The following is a 27,376-nucleotide window of genomic DNA, read 5'->3' on the forward strand; positions in this document are numbered from 1 at the left end:
ATGGCTACCCCGAGATGAACAAAACCGTGAGGACTTAGTGTCTAAAGCGGACAATATGTGTACAGTGGAGACCTGGGGCGTTACATACCGGATATGTGGGTATCGAGAAAGCAAAGTCGAGATGGCAAGGATAGAGGCTAGGGTCATCGAAAGGAACTCCGGTGTGGCCAAGTGACCGAAGAATTCCTTCTCACTCTCAATCGTTCTCTCAGTTCCTTTCCCTCGGACTCTCTTTCTCTCTCTCGAATCTCCTCTCTCTATCCCGGTCTCCTATCCCCCTCTCTGTCTCCCCTGCTCCCATCTCCGTTTTAACCTATCTGGCTGATGCGCATGGCTTCCTACGATGCCAGCCGTCTCTGCTGGCCTGATCCCCGACCACCAACTCCAGTCGAACGCTCCCCCTGCCTCCTTTGCCTCTATCGTCTCCTCTACTCGTACCCAGCGTCCTTCCTCTTCACCGTAGCAGAATGCGTAAGGAAAAGAGGGAAAGAGGAGGAGAGGGCCAAGCTTATGCGTGGAGGGAAAGGCTAGGCCGGGCTTGGAAGAGAAGAAGGAAAAGAAGGGGTTGAGGCCCAGGCCCATGCGGGGAAAGGAAGGAAAGGTGGGTTATTTATTTATTTATTTAATTATTTAAATTATCTATTTGAGAAAAAATTAGGTGTCAACAATATACGTGGCTACGATTAAGAGATTAATGATCTCAAATCATTGCGAGCAAAATTTAATACTTAATCAAGAGCTATAAGGTTGTAGTATTTTCATTTTCTAAAATTTTCGATTATAATACTTTACGGAACAATAATCCTGAGAAACTGCTAGAGAAAAAAGGTCTAAACATCACACCAAATACATATATACATATGATATGCATGAAAGCATTGAATTTCGAAATTTGGACTACCGCACCGTACATTGACGCAATAAATTATGTCTACAATTTAAGTCATGTATGAAATCTAATCCGATTGGAGGATTTATTGATTTTTGTTTTCAAAATCTAAATGCGCATTTTTTTAATCTGAATCAAATCTGGTTCTTGGGGTGGTGGATGTTGATTTTCTTTTCTGTTGGAGAAGGACATCTTTGACCGGTTTGACTTCTTGTATTTTCATTATATTACGTACACGATGAGAAGGTGCTTCTTTTGAATATATGCAAAAGGAATGGCTCAAATATATTCTCTAAAAGAAGTCGTGGATGTCTCTGCTAAAAGGCACTTGAAGGGTCCAGGTCAGAAGCAGTAGATATGTTGACCCCTGTAAATACTCTATTACAAACTATGTTAGTCTGATGTAATTGATATTGAATCGTGCCAAGTTGAGTCATTTCTCTCTGGCATACATTGACAAGCCTCGGGTGATCTTGAGAGTGATGACAAGGATGGTTTGGGAGGAATTTGTAAGGTCTCAACACTGCCTTTTAGCATCTCCACAACTCCGGTCATTGATGGTCGAGCTCTCGGATCGATCTGAATGCACCATAAGCCTACTACAATCATCTTCTTTGCAATTCCTTCATCCTCCTCATTTGTGATCCCATGCAGGCCAAGCTCTTCTCGGAGCTCCAAGCGTCGGTGGACCCAATAAGGAAAGTATATTTCACTCGTATGATCTACCGTGACTTCAATGTTTTTCCTCTTGCCGATCATCTCTAGAACCATCATGCCATAACTGTAGACATCCGATTTGTGAGAAACCCCTCCGATGTTCCTTATGATTAGCTCGGGAGCAATGTATCCGATGGTGCCTCGGGCACCAAGCAATGACACGATGCTCTCTTCTCTTGGGCATATTTTGGCAAGACCAAAGTCGGAAATCTTGGGACAATAGTTTGCATCAAGAAGAATGTTGTGAGGCTTTATGTCGAAGTGTAGGATCCTTGTATTACATCCTCTATGCAAGTACTCTAGCCCGTGAGCTATGCCGAGCGAAATCTGGTACAATGTGTCCCAACTCAATTGTTGATCTACCTCTAAAGTGTTACTCCTGTTGAATATGAATTTTTCGAGTGATCCATTGGGCATGAACTCATAAACCAAAGCTCTTTTTTTTCCTTCGAAACAAAACCCCAAGAGGTTAACAACATTGATATGAGAAGTCCTACTTATGCTCGCAACTTCATTGAAAAATTCTTCAGCATTGCCTTTCAGCTTCTTTAGAAGCTTTACTGCCACAAATTGATCATCTCGAAGCTTGCCTTTATACACATAGCCGTAGCCTCCCTCGCCTAACTTTTCTTTGAAAGAGTTGGTCATCCTCTTGATGTCTTTGTAGGTATATCTTCTCGATGAGACAAGTCCCTCAATCTTCATTTCGCCATCGAATTGCTCGCTCCTATGCTTTATCAAAGCCATAATAATTCTGATCACTCGTTTCTTACTGAAGGAAAGCATTATAATAAGGGTGATCCCAATTCCAACTCCCGATGCAGCCATTCCTAAAAAAATAGAGAATATTTTTGAACAGCAATCTCAATTCTTCAAGGCTTCTAGGATATTTTAGAAATATTGATTCCATTGAGCAACGATGCAAGATTACTGCCAAAAAGTCGCAACAAATTGCGGAGGAGAATATAGAGAAGCGGAAGAGAAAGTCTTGAAATAATTACCTATTCCAATTTTCACTCCAACCCTATGTTTTCCTGAGACAATAATCATCAAGAGTGAAAAATGTGTCAACGAATTGCAAACTGATAACTTCAAAGTGTCTAAGAGATATAAACATCAGGCACATCATGAGGTAATAGATCATTCTATTTCGGCCCATATATGCAGTTTCGAGGCATGCGGGCCTCGTACTGTGCATGATCCGATAGAGCTCGATAGACGTTGGCGAAGATGATGATAAGGAGTAATTGGTGACAATTTGCTACACACATGAAGTTTGGATGATTCATTTGGACCAGAAGGAGGCAGAGGATTTCAGGGCATAGGAGAAAGAGGTAGGAGAGAGAGTGGAAAACATTTGTGAAAATCGGTGACAATTTGCTGCACACACATGAAGTTTGGGTGATACATTCGAACCGGACGGAGGCAGAGGATTTCAGAGGATAGGCGAATAAAGTAGCAGAGGGTGTGGAAAACATTTGCAGAAACATCAAATGGAGTTGGTTTGAATCGGTCCTAAGTCCTATTACAGTCGTGTCAGTTCTTCAACTTCGAAGCATATACCAAGCGAGGCAGAGGACGAAGACGAGGACGGAGCTTTGAAGGAGAGGAGAGAAGGAGAGTGGCTGCGTCACCCATTTGAGTAAGTTCATGCTCTCATGGGTGGAGAATAAATTGTGGAACGAGGGTTTAGAGTTCACAGGGGCAAGCTGAGGATGGATAAATTATTTTTGTATTCACTTTCTCCGGACTCAAGTGTGAAAGAGATGGATGTCGATAATTCTTCCTCAGTATGATATAGAAATCTATTTTGATCGTCGACTTTGACCGAGACCAGTTTTAGTTTTCTGAAATTTCGTGGAGGAGTGAGCGTTCAAACTGGGTCTGGAGGTGGAAGTGATGAGGAAGACAGAGGAAACATGCAAAGCAATTTCGTCCCGCGTTCTTCCTGTGAAGTTGAAATTGAGAAGTGAAACCCTTTTTTCAAGATTCCCACTGTGGAAAAAGCGTAGCCCATTTGAGGGGTCAAGAGTTGATGCCGTGGAAACTTAAGAACAAGTCAAATTTAAATTTTAGGTTGATTGACTTATGCTAAGTGTTCTGATTTAAATTACTGGTCCATGATGTGAAATTTTAAGGTAAACTCGGAGCACCATTGCTTGTCGTATTTGAACCGTTGGATCTTGCGGGTTTGCAGATACAGACCTAATGATCCAACAGTTAAGGCAAGGAAGGCTGTTGAGAATGGGGTGATAAAGTTTTAGGACTTGGAGTCTAAATCTTGGCATGATTATGTCACAGTGAGAATGAGATTACTGCACTTTATCATATCAGAGAGAAGGGCATGCCCAGCTAAATGAGACTATCAGGCTTTTAGGGGGCATGAGCGGATCGTTTTTCCAAATAACAATCAAACCTAGCAGTCCCTCCCATGATATAATATTAACTAATTGAATTTCACAAGTTAGGGGAGAGTAAGCATACATACCCGGTCGGCTGCAAGTCGATGAATAGACTCCGTCTGGGCAAAAACAATTGAATTTTTCCCCTGTCCAGCCATACCCACATCTTCCCCCAGATTTATTGCAACTTTCGCATTGCGAAGAAGTGTTGAGAATCCAGGTGATCTCAAAGGCTTTGTTGAGGATCTCACTAATCGTAGCACTCTCGTTGCCATCCATCCGAGGTGGTGGAAAACCTAGGGTTTCACTCTTTGAAATCGGGACATGAACAATGGAACTGCATGGGTCAGGCAGTGGCTCTGGAAGGTCGACCCCGAGAAAAAAGTAGCCATCTTGAGACTCGGGACAAGAGAACGGATAAGGTGGAGAGGTTGGCCACGGAGGGTTCGGCAATGAGTAGCAATCGAAGAATAAGGTGGAATTGACGTCATTGGAAGTGTAGTTGAAGAGATTCAAATCTAAAGTGGTTTCATTATATGTTTCAAGACATATATCTTCTGATAAATCCAACCTCGCCACCACAAGGATCTGTGTGCTGGTATTCATGTGGATCACTCGATATTTTAGGGACTCCATGGACAGGATCAGGCTATCTCCGTGGCAGCCAAGCTCGTAGTCTGGATGCCCACAGTATCTCGGTTGCTTATCATGCCTGAAAGGATAGCTGATTTCTTGACCTCCGCAATTAGAAGGAGCGCACTCTTGGAACAGTGGGAACGTGCTGGCAGCTGGCGCCAGGAAGTGAATTTGGAGGGAGATGAGGAAGAAGAGCAAGGAGAGAGAGGAACATGACATGGTAAGATCCATTTGAAGGGAGCTGGAGTTGAAGCAAAACAAGGAGGAGGGTACATATAAAGGAAGATGATGCAGAGGGATAAATAATAATGCTGGTTTTGGAATGAATGACGTGACCCGATGCACTAACAAGAACCTCTCGGCTTGGCCTCCCGAAAGACCAAGACTTTGGTGCTGTGAGACAAAAGCTGAGAGGAAAAGAAGGACAACAAGGCACGTGGAAACAGAGCCAAGCAGCTTGAGCTGCTGGCTAATTGTAAACTTGACTTTAGGACGACTTGGGATAGTATTCCCCATTTTACAATTCCTACACGCAGCCCCCGGCTCATCAACGAGCTTTGCGAATTTCCTTCACGATTCACTTTGAGGACACTTCAATAAGGGCCTCAAGAACGTAGTTTGCAGCGTTCTAGACAGACGCAGGGCCATAGCCTAGACTAGAGAAGATAAGGGATCGGAGCCTCAGAATTGAGGTGGCCAAACTTTCATCCGAACGAGTTTCTTTTAACTTCGCCCCGTCATCTTTTTTTTTTTGAAATGATTTGACTGATGATATCGACATACCATCAACCCCAGCTGCAATTTAGATAAAATCAGTGGATGGAAAGGGGCAGTGGCTCCTTGGTTGAGCGGATCGGGCCCATTTCTCATGATTTATAGTGATGATAATCCATATTGGATCTTTAGCTAGGAAGCAATAAGCGAAGCTTGCCATTTTTTTCATGACAGGAATTGCTAAGGCTCGTCAATCGCGCGGGCCTCAAGTACTGAAAATAAGACTTCTGCTCTTGGTACTTAAAGATAGGGAATTCGTCCTCATAGCAGTCGACCTTAAATCCTGGAAGCCCCTAGAATTGGGGTTGGTCGCCTCCCCAAAAAGGGTAAGTTACATTTGCGACGGTTACGCAGTTGATATAGTGGACATCGCCGTCTCCCTCGCATAAAAGAACTTGGGAAACAGTGAGTGTCATAGTTGGGCTCTTTTTCCTTAGTGGTGAGATCCACTTTGTTTTTAAAAAGGAAACAAAAGAAAGTTTGAAAAGTCAAAAAAAAAAAAAAAAAAAAAAGAGAGAGAAAGGGTGAACAGTGGTCGGTCACTTTTAAAAGTGTGAACCACTTTGGCAGAGAGGGAGAAAAGAAGAAAGGAAAGAAAGAAGAAGAAGAAGAAAAAGAAGAAAAGAAAGGGGAAGAAAGAAAGGGGTTTTAGCGCATGCACATTGTGAATGCCTCACCAAGCTGACTCGACTCTATAATGCAACACCCAGTAAGAGATTAAGCATCGAAGTAATTTATGGGTTAAGGGCTCAAATTGTGAATTTTGAGAAAATTGAGCGGCGAAATCCGATTTTTGAGTCGTTAAACCATGAATTTTTATAGAAATGATACTTTAAAGTGTTGTGGAGCTATGGGATTTTACGGATTGTGATTTGAACTTACAATTTGCCTGAAACAAAATTTTGAAATTTCCCACACGCAATGAACAGTGCGCGTCTAGCGACTTCGGGCCCTTATTTTGTTAGTTTTCAGTTTGATTTTGGGACAATCAAGTTGGGATTATTGTAGTATGTTAGAAGGGCTTTCTATTGATTATAAGTATGTTTGGAACGGAATTCGATAAAAAAAAGTTATAGTGTAACTAAGTTTTACGTTCAAGTGCCTCATTACAAACGACTTGAATAATTGTTTTAAGTATGCGATTTATTAGCGTATAAGAATCGTTTTGCTAACGTTTAGGCATAATATATCGATTTGTGTCCCTTTATGCCCCTAGTCAATCTCTCATTTGACCATGGTCAGAGCTGCATTGTGCCAGTGCCATGTCATGCCAGTGACTAGTCCAGAAATCCACTCCGTCAACGAGCCACACTAATTAGTGGACTAAGCTGGGCCAGAGGCATTCATGGACCAGGTTTAATCCTATTCAGATCGTTACTCTTCCGATTTAGTCCAATCTCTAATATATTCTGGCCTAGAGATTTTGAGGCTAGTTTTGTGTATTGCTCCTTCTAGAATTGAGATTTCCTAGGATTATCTTCGCTACCTCGTATCCGTGTTTACATTAGGGAAAATCGGGGACATCAATACAATTTTTATTAGTGGGAAAACCTGATAGAAAATAAAAAGTGAATGCAATGTATTGATTCAAATATCAGTGAATTGAAAAGGATCTTGATTCCTTAGTGGAGCCGGACTAGGGCCATCTCTTGCGATCTACGTGATGATCCACATTGGGATCTTTAGCTATAGGAAGCAATAAGCAAATGTTGCCATCTTTTTCTTGACAGAGATTGTCAAGGCCGATCAATTGCTCAAGTCTCAAGCAATGAAAATAAAAACTATTTCTAGGCGCCAATTCCTTGGGAGGAATTAGACATTGAATAAGATATCACAATCAGGTTTTGCACTCATTTATTTCGCATGTACCATTCCTCACTAGTTAAATTTTATTTGCAGTTCTAATTTCCACACAAGAATGATACTAAAGTAACAATTTTGTTTGTCTATTAATTCATATTATATATATAGGTAATCTTGTTCTATTTATTAATTTAAGTTTTTATATAGAACTCGTTGCACAGGATATATTAGTAGGTGTGGTTACCATTCAAATTTTGAAAAAGTATTAAGAAATTGACGAACCTAAGTATATAATTTTCTAATTCTAAAAGCTGCTGAAAAATCAAAGTATGCCAGAAATCAAATCTCAAGCAACTAAGAAGTGACGAGCATTGAAAAAAGCAATCATGGCGATTGGCGAACATAGATGCAAAACCATTTATGAAAAAAGAGAGGAAACGGACACAAACCTCAATCCTACCTTTGCAAACCGAACCGTCCGTGTGATTTGACCCGTCCTTGCAGAAGCACAGCAACTCCTCTGTCTGGTTGAACGCGCACCGCCCGCCGGAGTGCTCGCAATCGCGGCACTCCTTCGCCGCCTCCCAGTCAAGCACGAACCCCCGGCTCATCGCCCAGGGGAAAACCTTCACCACGTTCGCCGCCGTCACCTTCGTGTCCTCGCAGTCCACCTCCTCCTCCTCCTCCCAGCTCATGTTCACGGACACGTACGACCGCTTGACACCAAATTGCGAGCAATCGATGGCCACGAAGGGGCTGGACACAGGCAGAGGAGCGCTGCAGTTGAAGAAGAAGGTGAGATTGACGTCGGCGGAGTTGTAATCGAGCGGGAGCGAGCCGATCGTGAGGTTATGGAGGGCCCTGGGGCATCTCCGGCCGGCGACGTCGATGTCGACGAGAGTTAGGGTTTCGTCGTCGTAGTTGAAATCGGTGACGAAGAAGGCGCCGTCCCCAAGGAGGGGGATTGGGTGAGGGGAGTCATAAGGGCAAATGAGGCCGAGGCCTGGGTATCCGCAGTGCGCAGGGGCATCGCTTTTGTACCAGAATGGATATCGGATGGAGACGTTGCCGCATGGGAACGAGGACGAGACGGGGTCGCAAATGGTCGAGAAAGTGGAGTGGACTCCATGGAAGCTTGCGGAGGAGAAGAAGAAGAAGAGAAGGAGGGAGAGAGAATCGGAGAGAATGCAGAGTATGTGGTGGCTTGGCATTTCCTTTGTCCTTCTCTTGGTGAGTAACAGGATGATCGTCTGGCAATTTAGAATGGACCGCCTATTTAATAAAAGTGGTGAAAGTCTTGCATTGGGACTAAAGGCTACACAATTTATTTATTTTTTTGGAACAAAGGCTACACAAATTTGACTTTGATATATATTTGCGTGCAACGTTGGAGTAATCCTACACGGAAAAAATTTCTAATACATTAATAACGATTTAATATGGTCGTAAGTCATTGGCGGAAAAATAGCGTATAATTACACTAGTGTGTAGAATTTTACGTGTTGGTCTTTACAAGCACTTTGTCCGCAATCTCATGGTTGGGTTATTCAATTAATTAAGAAGTTGGAGACTTCATTGGACCATAATTTTATTTATTTATTTATCTTGTTTATTATTTTTTCTAATATCAATTTTTCTTTAGCTTAATACAGCTTTTTTTGAAAAACAGCTAGGGCTTGATTGCACTTTTTATAAATATATTTAGGGGACTTTAATTTAGTGTAATTAGTCATGATTAAATTTTATGAAATTACAGTCTTTAACAATTAAAGTAGTGGTCGTCAGCATTGTCTATGTTGAGAAATCTTGAAGAAGTTGATGGATCTTGCAATTCAAATCTAATACGGAGAGGAAGAAATTACCAAAGAAATTTATGGATTTTGAAATTCAAACTCAATGTGTCATATTCTCTTTAAGGTTGTAGACTTCAATAAGTTCATGACTTGATGGAGTTTGATTCAATAGCTTGTGTCATATATGTGACCACATTGACATTAAGCCACAAATGATCTTAAATCGTTGCGAGTAAAATTTGATATGCAATAGGTACTATAATCGTTGTAATGCTCTAGTTGCATTAAAAAGACGAAGGGCCCGTGAACTTCACATTCATTTTGGATATTAAAGCTAGAAAATCAAATATAAGTGTGAACTTGGCGTAGATTCTTTCACTTTTGTCCCATTCGTTGAGATAGTTTCCAGGAAACATGACATTTGAAGATAGTCGTCGAGTCATAGTTTCCAGGAAACATGACCTTGGCATCGTCTCGTCTAGCCCTTTAGACAGTTCGATCTCGCCGATGATTGATTCATTTGCAAGACGGAGATAATGAGCAGTAGCTATGTGCTCTGTTTCACCTATTTTTCTTTTCTTTTCTTTTAACTTAAAAACTATTTTGCAAAAATACATCAAAATTCACTTAACCAAATGGTATTTGCTTTAAGTAAATGCACCTTGAATCAAAGATTTTCGAGGAATTATTTTGCATGTTCGGGCAGTACTATGTGTATAAAAAGTTCCAATACAATAATAATGACATACTATAATCATAGGTCGCTAATGCAGAAATAGCATATAAATATGTGAGCATATAGAATTCTAAGTCAGTCTCTACATCGATCTCTACAAACTATCATCAGCCATTCACAAGAATTTGACTCATATGTTGTTTGATCCATCTATTGGGTTAGTGTTCCTCACAAATTGGATCCTGCAACGAAATATCTTTCATCGAAAGTTGTTCTTCAATTTTTATTAAAGGAGATACGTATTGTGGCAACTCCAAATAGAAAATATCATTAGTCAACAAGAAAAACCCGAAGTTCACTTCAATTGTACGTACAAAAATTGTGCCGAAATTTAATCAACGATAAATCTTGAGAATGCAGAGAGGCTACAATAGAATTTAACTGATGATGTGATAACTGGGATAAAGATACACACTGAAATTTAATTGACGATGTGGATTTAGAAACTACATCTAAGAAATATGCCGAAATTTAATTGACGATGTGAGTCTAGAAAATAAAACTACAGCGTGGAAAAGTAAAGATAACTAAAGAATAGTAGATTGATTTATTTGTGTGTCGGGGGGCCTTCACAGACGAACAATATTGTTTATAGTGGTCGTGTCATAACCATCTTTAACTAGTTCTCCTAAGGTTCTACCCATGTTCCCTCATCTCTGAAAATCTTGGGCTCATTCTCTCTTGATGCCGTGATTTAGTCTTCAAGTGATTAATCCCTTAAAATTGCATTTTGGTCACTCCACGACTTCTTGAACCCTATTGCCTCACTCACCAATGATTTCAAACTCATAACTGCTTTTTGACGTCCTCTAGGTATCCAACTTTCTTTTGATACCTCAATTGGTAATCCGTAGCTCCTTTTAATCAATACCCTTATTGACTATCACCTATTCATTTGTCATCATACATTGACAACTGATAAGTAATCGTTTATATCATTTGAAATAATTATTTAATGAAAAATAATTTTATTATTGATAATAATTTATGTCTAAATACTTTTATAGACAGTGCATATATTTTTCACTTATTTATTTTTGCAACAATATAAGTAATTATTCGTATAAAAATATATTTCAACTTATTCATTTTTTGTGAAATAAACCAAAGCTTTTAAAGCCAATCAATGGTTTAAAGTTCGACTGTATCACTCTCTGCAAATGTCATGTTTCGTGGAAAATATCTCGATGGAAAGACAAAAGTGAGAGATTCAATGCTTCTTTCGTGCTTGCTTTGCTGGCGTCCACCATGCAAAATCGGAAAGGCAGCCAGAAAGAAGAAACAAAGGAAGACCAGAAAAGTACACTTTAATTGTTCAGCGTTTACGCTGATTTGAAGGAGTCAAAAATCGAGGTTTTTTTTTTTTTTTTCCAGCCAGGTTGAGTTACTCCCGAGATGTCTCTATACATGAGATTGGTGATATCGGACTTAAACGAAACATAGTACACTATATATATTTGTAGCATATTTACTAATTTATAAATCATTGAAACATGAATTGCTAACTTTACTTGTATCTTCTTTTCTAGGAAAAATTAGATGATGGATTGTTTTCCCTTCTTTTCCCAAGGTAAATAAAGGGGAAGAAACAGTATAATAGGCAATTGAAGGTGACTAATATTGTGCGGGATGTTACTTTATAAATCAAAATAATGGACCAATCATTATATAAATGCATAGTGCTAAATATGATATCCTAATTTTTGACCCTGCTTTTAAAGTCTAATCAATGGTTTTTTTTGGTCGTAAAAGTCTAATCAATGCTTTAAAGTTCGACTATATCACTATCTGCAAATGTCATATTTCGTGGAAAATATATCGATGGAAAGACAAAAGAGAGAGAGAGTCAATGCTCCTTTCGTGCTTGCTTCGCTGGCGTCCACATGCAAAACCGGAAAGGCAGCCAGAAAGAAGAAACAAAGGAAGACCAGAAAAATACACTTTAATTGTTCAGCGTTTACGCTGATTTGAAGGAGTTAAAAATCGAAGTTTTTTTTTTTTTCCAGCCAGGTTGAGTTACTCCCGAGATGTCTCTATACGTGAGATTGGTGATATCGGACTTAAACGAAACATAGTACACTATATATCTTTGTAGCATATTTACTAATTTATAAATCATTGAAACATGAATTGTTAACTTTACTTGTATCTTCTTTTCTAGGAAAAATTAGATGCTGGATTGTTTTCTCTTCTTTCCCGCAAGGTAAATAAAGGGGAAGAAATAGTATACTAGGCAATTGAAGGTCACTAATATTGTTCCGGACAATTACTTTATAAATAAAAATAATGGACCAATCATTATATAAATGCACAGTGCTAATGTATCTAGTATTCGATCTAAGGCTTGACTAGGCTTTGACCATGACAGGGAAAATTATCCAAAAAGTCCTAAATTTATTGCACTTTTGTCAATTCCGTCATAAACCTTTTAACTTTACCAATTTAATTCTAAACGTTTTCACTTCTTGTTAATTTTGATCGGAAAATGGTGACATGGACACCAACACGACGTGGATAGTTTTTAATAATATTTTAATATTTTTTGAATTTTATTATTTTCCTTTTTTTTTCCTTTTCTTTATTTTCTTTTTGGTTTTTTTTTTTTTTTTTTTTTTTTTTTGCCTTTTCCGATGATCGGCCGGTCATCGGCCACATGCCTAGCTAGTTAGCCTTGCCCGCAACAGGCGAGGCTTGATCGGGCTAGGCCAAGCCCTGGTGAGGGTAGCCCTAACCCAAGCACGGCCCGGGAAGGGTCGCATGGGCAAGGCTGACCTGCTCCTAGGCCAGGGTGGCCTCACTAGATGTTGGTGGGATGATGGCGATGCTGAGCGAGGCCGGCCTCGCCAGATCTAGTGAGGGGAGCTGTTGCCCAGACCAGATTTGGTGAGGCCGGCCCTCGCCTAGCCAAGGTGGCCTTGCTTGGCCGATGCCCGGCGAGGTCGCCTTGAGGCCAATAGTCGCCTAGGCGAGGGTGACTGTCGGCGAGGACTCCTCTAGCCAAATTTGGTGAGGCTGGCCCTCATCCAAGCAAGGGTGGCCTCACCCAACGTCGTCGTCGCTCGGCTGACACCTAGCGAGGTTGCCCTAGCTTGGGCGCAGGTCAACCTTACCTGGCCTAGGGAAGGGTCGACCTCGCTCAGGCGACCCTTGCTGGGCCGCGCCTGGGCGAGGGCTTCCCTCACCGGGGCTCACCTTGGCCTAGTCGGGCCTCGCCTATGGTGAGCAAGGCTAGTTGGCCGGCCATCCTCTATGGCCAGCCGGCCATTGGAAAAGGCCAAGAAGAAAGCCAAAAAGAAAAGAAAGAAAAAAATTCAAAAAATATTAAAATATTATTAAAATTGTCAACGTCATTGCTGGCGGTCCTATGTGGCACCGTTGGCATCCACGTCAACATTTTCTGGCCAATATTGTACGAATAGACTTAATTGGCAAGAAGTGAAAATGTTTAGAGCTGAATTGGTAAAAGTACAATATGTTTAAGACTTTTTGGACAATTTTCCCAAACTGAGTTCGTTCTAACATCGGAATGGAAAGTAAATGACGAGGCTTGCCCTAGCTTTGACCTCAAAAGGTTCAATTTGACATCAATATTGAAAGGAGACAACGATGTTTACTCTTAGGAACAAACCTCCTGTTATACAATTCTGACTAAGCAGCGCAAATCAATTGTAGAATTTTTCTTTTTCTTTTCTTCCAATAGACAAAAATTTATTGCTAACAAAAATTAATTGTTTATATTATATTACACATTAAAATTGAAATTCTTGTCCCGTTTTGGAGTTGCCGCTCCCTTTAATGTAAGTTATAAGCAAATGTAGTTATGGGTTTAGTAAACACTAGCGGCAAGTTTCTTGAATCACAGTGTTTATTAGTTTTTTTATGCGGTAACAAAAATTTTCATTGTGTAATTTTAATACATTCTCTTTTATACTTTTTTTTTTTTGTAACCCAGGGAACCTTGTAAGCCAACAGCCGGCGAGCAAACCCTAGGAGAGCGATTGCAGGACCCACCACCACAGTACTCCAAGTAAGAATCCCTAACGGCGTTTCTGGGATTCGAACTTCTTCCATTCGTGAGGAGGAGAGAGTCTGAGCCAGCTCTTTTATACTTTTAGTCTTCAATAAGATAATAACTTGATGTCAATGCAAAAACTCACAAATCCCACAAAGTTGCATGGAATGTAGTATGCTCATTGGAAAAAGGAGGGAGGTCTAGGCCTGCTCGATTTGAAACTTTGGAATAAAGTATCGATGACATGCTTTGAAGCCTCATCAATCTTCAATCCTCATCCATGTGGAGTACTTAGGTTCACATATCAAATGCAGAGGTACTCCCATTATGCAACTCGACATAAAGGGTGTCGCGACCTAATTTTCGGGTGCACCACCTAAAACTAGGTTAATGGACTACTAAGTCCTACACTTTTGGTACTCCCATACCAATTCGCGACTTAAAATTCAAATATTTAACATGCAAAAGATTTTTAACTAGGAGTCGCCACTAATCGGTTTATGGTAGGTCGATTAGACACCTAAGTAAAATACTGGGGGGATTATTTTACTCCTACGAACTAGAGACTAAGGGTACGGGGACTTGGTTATACTAGATTGCTCTAATGCTCTTTCGGTACCATTTCTTTTTAATTTTCAAGAATGTTTTTTCAGGCAAAAGCATTGATTTATTTTAACCTAGATCACTATTATGCAAAAATGTGATCACACAGATCTCAAGCATTCAAATAAGAATAATAAATAAATAAATTGCATCACACAAAGCAAGCAATCATTTTTTTTTTGGATTTTCTTAAAAATTAGAATTCTTTTATAAAAAAGCATTTTTTTAACTAAATGACTTAATCTTATTAATATGCAAATTCTAATTAAATGGGCCTATTATGCAAACTAGTTAACATGCACCTCATGACCTAATTTTACTAGTAAATAAATTATGATTAAATGATCCTATTATGCAAACTAGTTAACATGCACTTAGTATTTTGTATTTTTTTTTATTGAAATTCAGAATTTATGAAAACCCTAATTAAACTATCTAAAAAGGGATAATTTTCTAATTTATTCTAGGGATTAATTTGACTTAACCCTATTCTATCTTAGAAAACTATTTTTTAAAAGAAAAATGGGATAAGTAAAATGTACGAATATTATCTAAAAACTAATTTAAGTCCAACCTAATTTACTTCTAAAAATGCAATCCTAAAAATGTAATCTTAAAAAATTTCTAATCTACTAAACCTACATGTCCGATTTATTAAACCTATATGCTCATGCAGAATTTTGATTTTTGTTTGATTTTCTGATTTTTAGTTTTTTCAAAAGATAAGTAATTATTAAACCTAAACTATCGACAAAATAAATGATTAAAATAATCGATAAAAATAATCTGTTGTCTCACGGGTCAAATTAACGATTATTCTAATTCTAATTATCACGACAAAGAGATCAAAATAATTACAAATCTGATCCGAAGTCTTACGGACCAAATTAAATAATCATTGTGATTTAACAATTGAAATTCCACTAAAAAGCCCAACAATTAAAATAATTTAAAAAATAATCACATATCTCTCGGATCAAATTAATAATTATAATAATTCCGGACAAAATTTTGCGGATAATGCCTACAAAAATTACAGATATTAACATCCAATATTACAAAATCAAATAACTAAACTAAAAATGCTATCAAATGAAATACACAAAAAGATAACATAACAAATAAAAAAGAGTAAAATAAACTAAACTATAAATAAAGTGAAAAGTAAAGTAAAAAGTTAAAAATAAAAAACTACCAAAGGGAATCGACGGGGGAATGGCGACGGGCAGTCGTTTGACCGGTCGTCGGAGCTCTGGTGGGGAGCGGCTGCAAGTGAACGGCGGCGGGATCCAACTCAGGGCCGCGGCGGAGTCGGGGCTGGGTCGCGGGTCACGGAGCTGGGTCGCGGGTCGCTGGGCGGCAGCGTCGGTTGCGATGCGGGGCTCGGCCGTGGTGTGTCTCGCGGTGGCGCAGCGGCGAGCAGGCTTCAGGGGTCACCGGCAAAAGGAGGCTCAAACCACCGGCGCTGGCAACGTCTGAGGTGGGTGCTGCTGGTCGTGCTCAAAGGGCAGGGGCGGCAGTCAACCAGTAGCGGCGAGGAGACGCTCGAAGAAGACAAGCTTTACTTTACTTTTTTTCTTTCTCACACGTCTCTTCTCACGTCCTTTCTCTGCACTTCTTGCTGCTTTTTCTCTGGAGCTTGTCAGGACAAGAAAATGGGAAGTGGCTTTCTTTGTTGACTAAAGATGGACGAAGATTTTTCACATGTATTTTCTCTCGAAATTTTTTTGCTTTCTGACCTCCCCCACTTCTCTCTGTACTTTTTTTTTGCACGAATTCTTTTCACGTTTTTTTCATTCTCTCCCCATTTTTCGCACCAAAAAATTTCTCACGAACTGTAGCCCTTTTATAGTGAAAACCTCTATTGATCTTTAGAAAGTTGGGGTTGCATGACAACATTTCTATTTCTATTTCTAGACGAGTTTCGAGAAAAAAATTTGTTTGATAACTCGTCGATGGATGAGGAGAGGGCGCGTAGCGAGGTCGCGGGCGATGGCGGCTTTTGGTGAGACGGAGCAGAGCGGGAGCGGCTTGGGGTGTCGGTGCTCGTCGGATCTGCATTTCCGAGCAGGGCTTCGGCTTCGCAGGGAACGAGCGGCGGGGGTGCGAGAAGAGGCGGAGGGCGTCGGTGCTCGGATCTATTGAGGGCTTCCGGGCTGCGGGGGAACGAGCGGCGGGGGTGCGAGAGAAGAGGCGGAGGGCGTCGGTGCTCGGATCTATTGAGGGCTTCCGGCTTTGCGGGGAACGAGCGGCGGGGGTGCGAGAAGAGGCGGAGGGCGTCGGTGCTCGGATCTGTTGCAGAGGGCTTCGGCCGCGGGGAACGAGCGGCGGGGGTGCGAGAAGAGGCGGGGCGTCGGTGCTCGGATCTGTTGCGAGAGGGCCGGCCGCAAGGAACGAGCGGCGGGTGTGCAGAGAAGAGGCGGAGGGCGTCGGTGCTCGGATCTGTTGAGGGCCGCCCCGCAGGGAACGGGCGGCGGGGGTGTAGAGAAGAGGCGGAGGGCGTCGGTGCTCGGATCCGTTGAGGGCTTACGGCCGCAGGGGAACGAGCGGCGGGGTGCGAGAAGAGGTGGAGGGCGTCGGTGCGGAGGCGGAGGAGAGGCGCGGAGGCGGAGAGGCGGAGGAGGTAGAGAAGAGGCGGAGGAGGAGGCGGAGAGAAGAGGCGTATGAGGGAGAAGAGTGAAATTAGGTTAGGAGAAATCGAAATTGATTTTGAAGAAATCAGAAATAGAAATTTTCTATTTCTGATTTCTCCTCAATTTCTATTTACTGGAATAGAAATCTATTCTAGAAATATAAAATTTGATAAGCATTATCAAACAAGTTTTGTTCAGAAATTGGTCGGAACATAAAAATCATTTCGGAACAAAAATAATTTTTATCATGCACCCCTTTGTGCTTCCTTGATTGTGAGAATTACAGAATTTCAGCCTCGATTTGCCATCGCATATTTATATTTCGGTTTTTCACTCACGTTACCAAAAACATATCCAAGTTCGTTTTGATTTTTGCAAACAGCTCACTTGATGAGTATAATTTTTGATACTTTCCTTTTGATTTATCAATCTGATCATTATCCTCACTGATTTTGGGTTTGGCTTCCATTTTATTAAAATCCTTGCCATTTGTTCACTTGATTTTTAATTGTTTCTGCATTTATCAAAAACTGAATATCCATCAGAATTTCAAATTTCCATGCATAATCAATCAAATCGATTTTCCCTTTTTTTTTTTATCTTTTTTTCTTTTATTTGTTCAAAATGTAATTTTATTTTTCCAAAATTAGGTGTCAACAAAGGGCAATATGGCTTGAAATTGACAATGCATTCTCAAGCTAAGACATGCTCTAATGCCTATTATCTCTAGCAAAACATACTATTGCAAAGAGGTATAGGAGGAATTTAGACAAGAGGGATCGACCGTGGAATGGTATCAATTAATTTGGACCAATGGTATTAGCAAGCATACTTTTATTAGTTAGCTTCTTTGCAAAGATAGACTACTGACAACAATAGCCATATCATGGTTGGTTGTCTTCAGTAGATACTAAGTGTAACTTTTGCATGACTGGTAATGAAGATAGAAACCACTTATTCTTTGAGTGCACCTAGACAAATAGTGTATGTCATAGTATTTTGGCATTATGTAGGAGGTTGGAACTTAGAACTTCAATAGATGATTGGGGCCACAAGGGCAAAAACTTGGAGGTGAGATTCCTCAAGTTGTCTTTCTTAGTGACAATCTATTGCATTTGGATGGAATGTAACCGCAAATGATTGCAAATGATTTCAAAACATGTTGATTGAACCTCATCTTTTGTTAGCAAGGATTCAAAAGATTGTAAGAGATAGGGCGTCACTTTACCAAAAGTGTAGGACTTCCCGGCAAACATTTTATTGGCTACTATATGGAGGCTTCCTTCCTGTATCTTCTTACATAATTAGTTTTTGTGGAATGCTAGGGGATTCCCCTAAGTTTATGTACCTCATCTAATTAATGATATTCACATATTTACACCAAAAAAGATAATAACTCGATGGAGTGAGATTGATATCTTGTATCATATATGTGGCTATAGTGGGATTAAGGGATTAATCATCTTAAATCTTGGACAAATAAAACTTCATGTGCAATTGAGTACTACAATATTAAGGATTTTTCATTTTCTACAATTCTTGAGTATAATACAATAATATTGAAAAACTATTACAGAGCAAAGGTCCAATCGTAGTGCCAAACACATAAAAAATGTATATGAAGAGCATTATTACCATAGCATATATGTGAAAGTATTGAAGCTCGAAATCAATGATCGTCACCAAGCATTGATGCAATTAACAGCCATAATATAATAGAGGATGTTAGTATTCTTGTATATGGTAGCTAACCTACGTGAATATTCAGATGAGGATGTGACGTTAGGGGGAAAAGTGTTAAAAAAGTCTTAAATCTTTTGCATTTGTGCCAATTTAGTTCTAAACATTTTTTGGTGCCAATTAAGTCCTAAACATTTTTACGTTGTGCCAATTGAGTCATTTCCGGCCAATTTTGGCTGGATTTTGCTAACTAGATACCGACTGGCTGACATGACATAATTGGTGCTGACGTTGACAACATTTAATAATATTTTAATTTTTTGAATTATTTATTTATTTATTTTTATTTTTCCTTCTTCTCCTTTTTCTCCAGCCGGTCGTTGGACCTCGGTGATTGGCCAAAGGCGACAGTCGGTGAGGTTGAGGTTGACCTCGCCGGCCACCTCGCTAGTGGCTGCGAGGGCGGCCTCGCGTCAAGCGGGCGAGGCTTGCCTCGCCGGATTTGGCGAGGGTTGAGTCTCGCCCATGGCCGGGAGGGCGAGCCCGCCAGCTGGCACGAGGCCAACTTGAGGCCCGAGACTTGCCGCCCTCGCAGCCATTGGCGAGGTGGCTGGTGAGGTCAACCTCGACCTCACTAGCCATCGCCTCTGGCTGGTTGCCGAGGTCTAGTGACTGGTTGGAGGAAGAAGGAGAAGAAGGAAAAAAGAAAAAGAAAAAGAAAAAGAAAAAAGAAAAAAGAAAAAATATTATTAAAAGTTGTCCACGTCGGTGCCGATTAGGCCACGTCGGCCGGCCTACGTCTAGTCAGCAAAATCCGGCCAAAATTGGTTGGAAAAGACTCAATTGACACAATGTAAAAAAGTTTAGGAATTAATTGGCACAAAAAACAAGGTTTATGATTAAATTGACACAAATGCAAAATGTTTATACTTTTTCAACACTTTTCCTTGATGTTAGGTAAATTAAATTCAGTCCATTAAATTAATTACTAAGTGATGTCTCAAACTACATAAGTAATATTTTTATTTATCTGGTATACTTAGCGTTATTCTTCAACCTATGTCTTTCACTTTCAACTTTGTGTATGTACTATGCACCGCATTGGGAAAAATGTTTGGCTGTGAAGGAATGTCTTGGTCTTGGTCGTCGCAAACAACCGTGTTTCCCAAGTTGTGCATGAATTATACGAATGGATTTGAAAGTGGAAAAAGCTGAGGAAAAGAGCGGCAGTGGAGGATTCTTCATTTTCTAGACTTCTCGAGTATAATACAATAATATTGAAAAACTATTACAGAGCAAAGGTCCAATCGTCATGCCAAACACATAGAACACTATAGATGAAGAGCATTAATACCACAGCACATGAAAGTATGGAAGCTCGAAATCCATCATCGTCAGCACCATGCATCAATGCAATTAACAGCCGTAGTATAATAGAGGATGCTAGTATTCTTGTATATGGTAGCTAGCCTATATGAATATTCAGATGATGATGTGACATTAGGTAAATTAAATTCGGTCCATTAAATTAATTACTAAGTGATGTCCCAAACTACATAAGTAATTTTTTCAGTCATCTAACATGCTTAGCATTATTCTTCAACCTATTTCTTTCCCTTTCAACTTTGTATATGTAATATGCACCGCATGGGAAAAAATGTTTGGTGGTGAAGGAATGTCTTGGTCTTGGTCGTCGCAGACAACCGTGTTTCTCAAGTCGTCTACAAGCTTTAAAGTTGAAAGCCGAATCTTACATGTTCGGAAATTGCTTCAGCGCTAAAGTCCACTTCAACATTTTTCACGTTGGAGTCAAAGTGGAATAGGACTTTGACCGTGAAAAGAAAGCAATAAAGAAAAGGAATAGTGCGGACTTGTTGATTGGGTCAGAGAAAAAAAAAAGAAACAAACAGGAAATGAACTCCTTGTTTGAGTCGACAAAAGTTCAGACGGATGGCCAATGCATTCACCTCCGTTTGAGAGCGTGTGGGCAGCTATCAAAGCTCTCTCGTGGGCTAAAAACGGGCCTCATTTTGAAGCCCATCTGCTGGGTTCGCACCCGGGCCCACTCGGGGGGCCTTAATTGGTATGACAAGCTTAACGTGTTTGTGAAATATAAAATGATCCGTAAGCCTCGTTCCCTTTTATTATGGTATAAATTTTTTTTTGTATTTATTTTAACTTATTATTTTTATTATAGTTATGCCTATGCGAAAATTTTAAAATCAAAATGTCCCTAATGGTGATGAGAAGTAGCAAGCAATGTGATTACTAAATGATACATGCAATTTTTTGGGTTAAGGGGCCAATTTATGTCATAAATTAGATCCGTAATATTGATAGAAATGCTATGGAGATCCAAATGTGAAAATTTATATATCAACAATACCCTTTGCACTCTTTTTTTAGTCACACTTGTAGAATTCAACCTAGACATCTCATCACAAATTTATAAACAACCCAATTATCATTAATTTTGCAATCGCTTTTTTTTTTCCAAATAGTATGTTACAAACTATGTTGGTCTCACCACCGCCTTGGTGGCTGCGATGGTTTGGGCTCTCTCCCCCTAACGCAAGGGGAGGAGTTCGAATCCCCTCACGGTTGCTTGGGGACTTAAGTGTGACGCCGGGGGTGGTGGGTCCTCCCACGTGTAGGGTTTTACTCTCCGGCTGTCGGCCGTGCGGGGGTTCCCTGGGTCACAAAAAAAAAAAAAAAACTATGTTGGTCTCATATAATTAATATTGAATAACCCTGACTTGAGTTATTACTCTCTTGTAGAGACGAACTTACACATGGACAAGCTACAAGCAATTTTGAGGGTGATGGCAAAATGGGTTTGGGAGGAATTTACAAGGCATCAACACTGCCTTTTAGCATTTGCACAACTTGGGTCATACATGGTCAAGCTATCAGATTGATTTGAATGCACTATGAGCCAATTATAATAATCTTCTTCACGGTTACTTGTCCTCCTCATTTGTGATCCTGAGTAGTCCAAGCTCTTCTTGGAGCTCTAGACGTACCCAATGAGGGAAGTATGCTTCAATGGTTTGATCTTCTGTTAGTTTGTTGCTGGTTTTGTGGACAAGACAAGCTGTAAGTGGGCAACATGGGTTTATAGTTAAGTTTTAGTATGTATTGAGCATTTTTTAGTTTTCTGAATAATATATATAGCTTTTGCTGTCAACTCCTCTATTCTTTTGAAAACAACAATTGCAGAGGATAAGAGAAAGAGGTAGGAGAGAGTGCGAAAAGCATTTGTAAAAAAATCAAATGGAGTTGGTTTGAATTGGTTCTAACCCCTATCACTGTTGTGTGTTAGTTCTTCAACTTTGAAGCCAACATCAAGCGAGGCAGAAAGTGGTTTGAAGCATGCATATGTATCAAATCAAAGCATGTATGGCCCATGCTTGGATCCACACTCATTATAGTGCTTATGCTAATTATAAATAAGGTCATGTCACAATCAAAACCTATAGCATGATAGAGTTAATTATATGTACAGTTCAAATCGATCAATGTTACCTATTTCGATTGAACACCTCATCAGATTTTAGCACCACTAGAATAGACGGGAGCTTTCTCTCTTTCCTTCCTTCCTTCCTTCCTTCCTGCTTTCTTTCTTTCTTTCTTTCTTGTTTGGTCGTATGCACAAGAAAATCCCACAAAAAAAAGCAAGTTATTTTGGTCCAACATTTGAAATTTTTACTGTGAATTTGGTGTAGCTCCAGCTTCACTTAATACTTTTTAACTATTGGATCTTGTGGGACGCAGATACCAACCTCCGCATGTCGAAAGGAAGATCAAGCAAAACAGTAGATATGAAAACTCAGTCAAGAAGCAAAAACAGAAAAAAAAAAAAAAAACTCCCCCATCCACTTACCATCATTGCAGCTTTGAGGATGAGGACCATCTTGGCAAAAGCAAACAAAATCATCGTTCTCGAATCCACACCATCCCTCACTTCCCTCGCAGTTGCTACAATTAAATGCGGTCTAGTTCAAAAGGAATCCCATCTCCATAATCTCACCGTAATTCATAGTCGCCAAGCTATTGATATTTGTATTAACATAAACAGGTACACTAACTGTAGAGTCGCAGGTACTGACGGCATAATACAAATATATTTCCTGCGATACTTCCTCAGGAAAATAAGCAAAAGAGTGGTGGGTGGAGTTGCTAGCACAGTCCACTAGATATGTAAAATCTGGCGGCAAGGTGCAATTATAGTAGAAGAAGAAATTGGCATTAGTGGAACTGAGAATGAGAGGCGCGCTTTCGAGGTTGATATTATGCAGTGGAGCACCACAAGTGTCATGGTACACGAGGGCATCAACCAGGAGGATAGAATGGTTCATGTAGGAGATTTCCTTGATGATGAACTCACTGATCGAGAAATTCAGGACTGGGAATATCCCTATGCAGGTGATCTTAAAATTTGGATAGCCACAATAGGAGTCCTGCTCGCCCGAAATCCAGAAAGGGTAGCTGATGTTCGGGCCATATCCACAGTCCCGAGGTGTGCAGGCCTCATACTGCGCATCTTCTAGATACAACCTAATAGACTAAGCTGGCGAAGACAATGACAAGGGCAAACCGGCAACAATTAGCTCCGCAGTTGAAGCTCTGGAGATTCATTTGGATTGGAAGGAGGTAGAGTAGGATAGAAGAGAAATCAAATGGAGTTAGTTTGAATTGGTCCTAGCTCTGATAACTACCGTGCGCTAGTTCATTGACTTCGAAGCAAATGTCAAGCGAGGCAGAAATTAGTCCCATGCGTGCATTATTCAAGCACCCAATGTAAATACATTGTTGTCCTACATGGAAAATTTGCACTAGAAAGTCTAGAGGAACCGACCATGATACTTCCTAGTCAAAGGGACCTCTTATTAACGATTACATTGGAGGGCCCACCTACGTGTTGAAGTGTCAGAATTGATGACGATCTACCAAATCATTAGGAACAAACCTTGAACCATCTGAGCCAAAGGGACCTCTAAATTACACTCGGAACAAAGTTCCCGTTACAAAAATATTAGGAAAAAAGTATCAATTTAGTTCTATACCTATTATATGAATGTCAATTCAGTCATAGTTTTTTCAAATTTATTAAGATAATTTTAAGTTTGACAAGATATTCTTACGTAGTTTTTTCGACCGATTGCTGTTGGAAATCCTTGACGTGAGAATCCACATATAGTACGATCGGCGATGATTGGACACCATATTAGCAATTTCCAGCGTTAGTTTTTCGGAAGAACTACTTTGAAATTTTGAGTAAATGTTTAGGACTACATTGATAAAATTGATAAATGTATGACAAAATTAGCATTTACACAATAAATTTGAGACTAACTAGATAATTATCCCACAATTCTTACTAAGCAACGCAAAAAATTGTTCATTTTTTTATCATTTCATCCATCATAAAAATTTTAGTGCTTGCAAAAAAAAAATTAAATAATTTATGTTGCATATTTCCTTGGGAGTTTTGTCCCACATTGGAGTTGCGACTCCCTTTAATGTAGCCTATGACCCAATGCTGTCATGGTGTTAGTAAACACCTACGTTTGAGTGTCTTAAATCTCAGTTATTATTAGTAAGTTTTGAGGTAGCGAAATTTTCGTGGTTAAATTTTATAGAATACAGTGTCTATGGAAAGTTGCAGGAATTGGCATTTTTTATGTTCTCTCTTACACTTTTAGTAACCAGTAATTATATAACTCGGTGGCTCGTATTATATATGTGGCTACGATTAAGAGATTAATGATCTCAAATCATTGCGAACAAAATTTAATACGTAATCAAGAGCTATAAGGTTGTAGTATTTTCATTTTCTAAATTCTCGATTACAATACTTTACAGAACAATAATCTTGGAAACTGATAGAGAAAAAGGTCTAAACTAGGGGTGTGCATAGTCCGGGCGGGCGGTTCCCGACCTAGAACCGGGAACCGCCCGCTAAGGACCGGTTCCGAAAAATTGGAACTGGGATCCACCCGTTTGTTGCATGGATCCACCCGGGAATCGGACCACCGGTCCGGTCCGGTTCCTAGGTGGATCCATGGAACCGATCTTGACACGAAACAATTTTGGTTTTCAACATAGAACGACTACGTGACATCAAAGCAAATCAAAGAAAGAAAAACCAAATTTAAGTACGTGGAACAAAAATTCATTTGTTGCAACTATAAATGCAACCAATGAAGGAATGGATGTACGTAAGTTGATATAGAGGTAGAGAGAGTAGTAAGTGTTTAGGAAAAATGGGTCTCTCTTAAAGTTATGAACTGGACATATCCCTCATTAGGTTCAGCAAAATATCACAAGTTGCACAAACAAATCAAAGGAAGTGAAATGAGGCACCATCCAAACACAGGAAAACAAAGGAAGTGCAACTAAACAAGACTTTATTGAATACATCACATTCATCATTATATTAATAAATAAACTAAACAACGAAAAAGCATAAGAATTCCCCAATATTTAGCTTTGTATTCATCCTGCAGCAAAAACAATTGCCACAAAACAATTGCTTTGTATTCAATTTTAGTATTTTTTTTTAATATTAAAAGGGAACCGGTCCGGTCCGGGTGGGCGGATCCGCCCATGGAACCGGGAACCGGACCGGTTCCCACCGGTTCCCAAAATTGGAATCGGGAACCGGACCGGTTCCCTCAAGAACCGCCGGTTCGGGCGGTTCGGTCCGGTTCCGGGCGGTCCGGGCGGTTCCCGGGTATTTTGCACACCCCTAGTCTAAACATCATACCAAATACATATATACATATGATATACATGAAAGCATTGAATTTCGAAATTTGGACCGCCGGGACCGTGCATTGACGCAATAAATTATGTCTACAATTTAAGTCATGTATGAAATCTGATCCATTTGGAGGATTTATTGATTTTTTTTTTCAAAATCTAAATGCGCATTTTTTGAAATCCGAATCATATCTGGTTCTTGGGGTGGTGGATGTTGATTTTCTTTTCTGTCGGAGAAGGACATCTTTGACCGGTTTGACTTCTTGTACTTTCATTATATTACGTACACGATGAGAAGGCGCTTCTTTTGAATATATGCAAAAGGAAGGGCTCAAATATATTCTCTAAAAGAAGTCGTGGACGTCTTTGCTAAATGACACTTGAAGTATATGCGGGTCCAGGTCAGAAGCAGTAGATATGTTGACCCCTGTAAATACTCTATTACAAACTATGTTAGTCTGATGTAATTGATATTGAATTGTCCCAAGTCGAGTCATTTCTCTCTGGCATAGACGAACTTTCACATTGACAAGCCTCGGGTGATCTTGAGAGTGATGACAAGGATGGTTTGGGAGGAATTTGTAAGGTCTCAACACTACCTTTTAGCATCTCCACAACTCCGGTCATCGATGGTCAAGCTCTCGGATCGATCTGAATGCACCATAAGCCTATTACAATCAACTTCTTCGCAATTCCTTCGTCCTCCTCATTTGTGATCCCATGTAGGCCAAGCTCTTCTTGGAGCTCCAAGCGTGGGTGGACCCAATGAGGAAAGTATATTTCACTTGTATGATCTACCGTGACTTCAATGTTTTTCCTCTTGCTGACCATCTCTAGAACTATCATGCCATAACTATAGACATCCAATTTGTGAGAAACCCCTCCGATGTTCCTTATGATTAGCTCCGGAGCAATGTATCCAGTGGTGCCTCGGGCACCAAGCAATGACATGATGCTCTCTTCTCTTGGGCATATTTTGGAAAGACCAAAGTCGGAAATCTTGGGACGATAGTTTGCATCAAGAAGAATGTTGTGAGGTTTTATGTGGAAGTGCAAGATCCTTGTATTACATCCTCTATGCAAGTACTCTAGCCTGTGAGCTATGCCAAGCGAAATCTAGTACAATATGTCCCAACTCAATTGCCGATCTACCTCCAAAGTGTTACTCTTGTTGAATATGAATTTTTCGAGTGATCCATTGGGCATGAACTCATAAACCAAAGCTCTTTTGCTTCCTTCAAAACAAAACCCCAAAAGGTTAAGAACATTGATATGAGAAGTCCTACTTATGCTCACAACTTCATTGAAAAAATCTTCAGCATTGCCTTTCGGCTTCTTTAGAAGCTTTACTACCACAAATTGATCATCTCAAAGCTTGCCTTTATACATGCAGCCATAGCCTCCCTCACCTAACTTTTCTTTGAAAGAGTTGGTCATCCTCTTGATGTCTTTGTAGGTGTATCTTCTCGGATGAGTCCCTCAATCTTCATTTCGCCATTGAAATGTTCGCTCCTATGCTTTATCAAAGCCATAATAATTCTGATCACTGGTTTCTTCCTGAAGGGAAGCATCAAAATAAGGGTGATCCCAACTCCGGCTCCCGATGCAGCCATTCCTGAAAAAAATGGAGAATACTTTTGAACAGCAATCTCACTTCTTCAAGGCTTCTAGGATATTTTGGAAATATTGATTCCATTGAGCAACGATGCAAGATTATTGCCAAAAAGTCGCAACAAATTGCAGAGGAGAATGTAGAGAAGCGGAAGAGAAAGTCTTGAAATAATTACCTATTCCAATTTTCAGTCCAACCCTTTGTTTTCCTGAGACAATAGTCATCAAGAGTGAAAAATGTGTCAACGAATTGCAAACTGATAACTTCAAAGTGTCTAAGAGATATAAAGATCAGGCACATCATGAGGTAATAGATCATTCT

At 40.1% G+C, this 27,376-nt stretch overlaps 1 protein-coding gene across 2 annotated transcripts; it reads right to left on the reverse strand.

The window, feature by feature from the left end:
* Positions 1-1,164: 1,164 nt before the first annotated feature.
* On the reverse strand, positions 1,165-27,376 carry LOC104434421 (PR5-like receptor kinase). 2 transcript variants are annotated; one of them, XM_039306136.1, is made up of 2 exons: positions 27,231-27,376; positions 1,165-2,436 (listed from the first exon to the last, which is right to left on the reverse strand). In XM_039306136.1, the coding sequence occupies exons 1-2, from the start codon at positions 27,277-27,279 to the stop codon at positions 1,283-1,285; spliced, it is 1,203 nt and encodes a 400-aa protein (XP_039162070.1). In that variant the 5' UTR covers positions 27,280-27,376; the 3' UTR covers positions 1,165-1,282. The 2 variants fall into 2 exon arrangements, with proteins under 2 accessions (XP_039162070.1, XP_039162069.1); XM_039306135.1 differs by lacking the exon at positions 27,231-27,376 and adding an exon at positions 2,608-2,743.

The sequence above is a fragment of the Eucalyptus grandis genome, chromosome 2 (genome assembly GCF_016545825.1).
Source record: "Eucalyptus grandis isolate ANBG69807.140 chromosome 2, ASM1654582v1, whole genome shotgun sequence".
Lineage (NCBI taxonomy): Eukaryota > Viridiplantae > Streptophyta > Magnoliopsida > Myrtales > Myrtaceae > Eucalyptus > Eucalyptus grandis.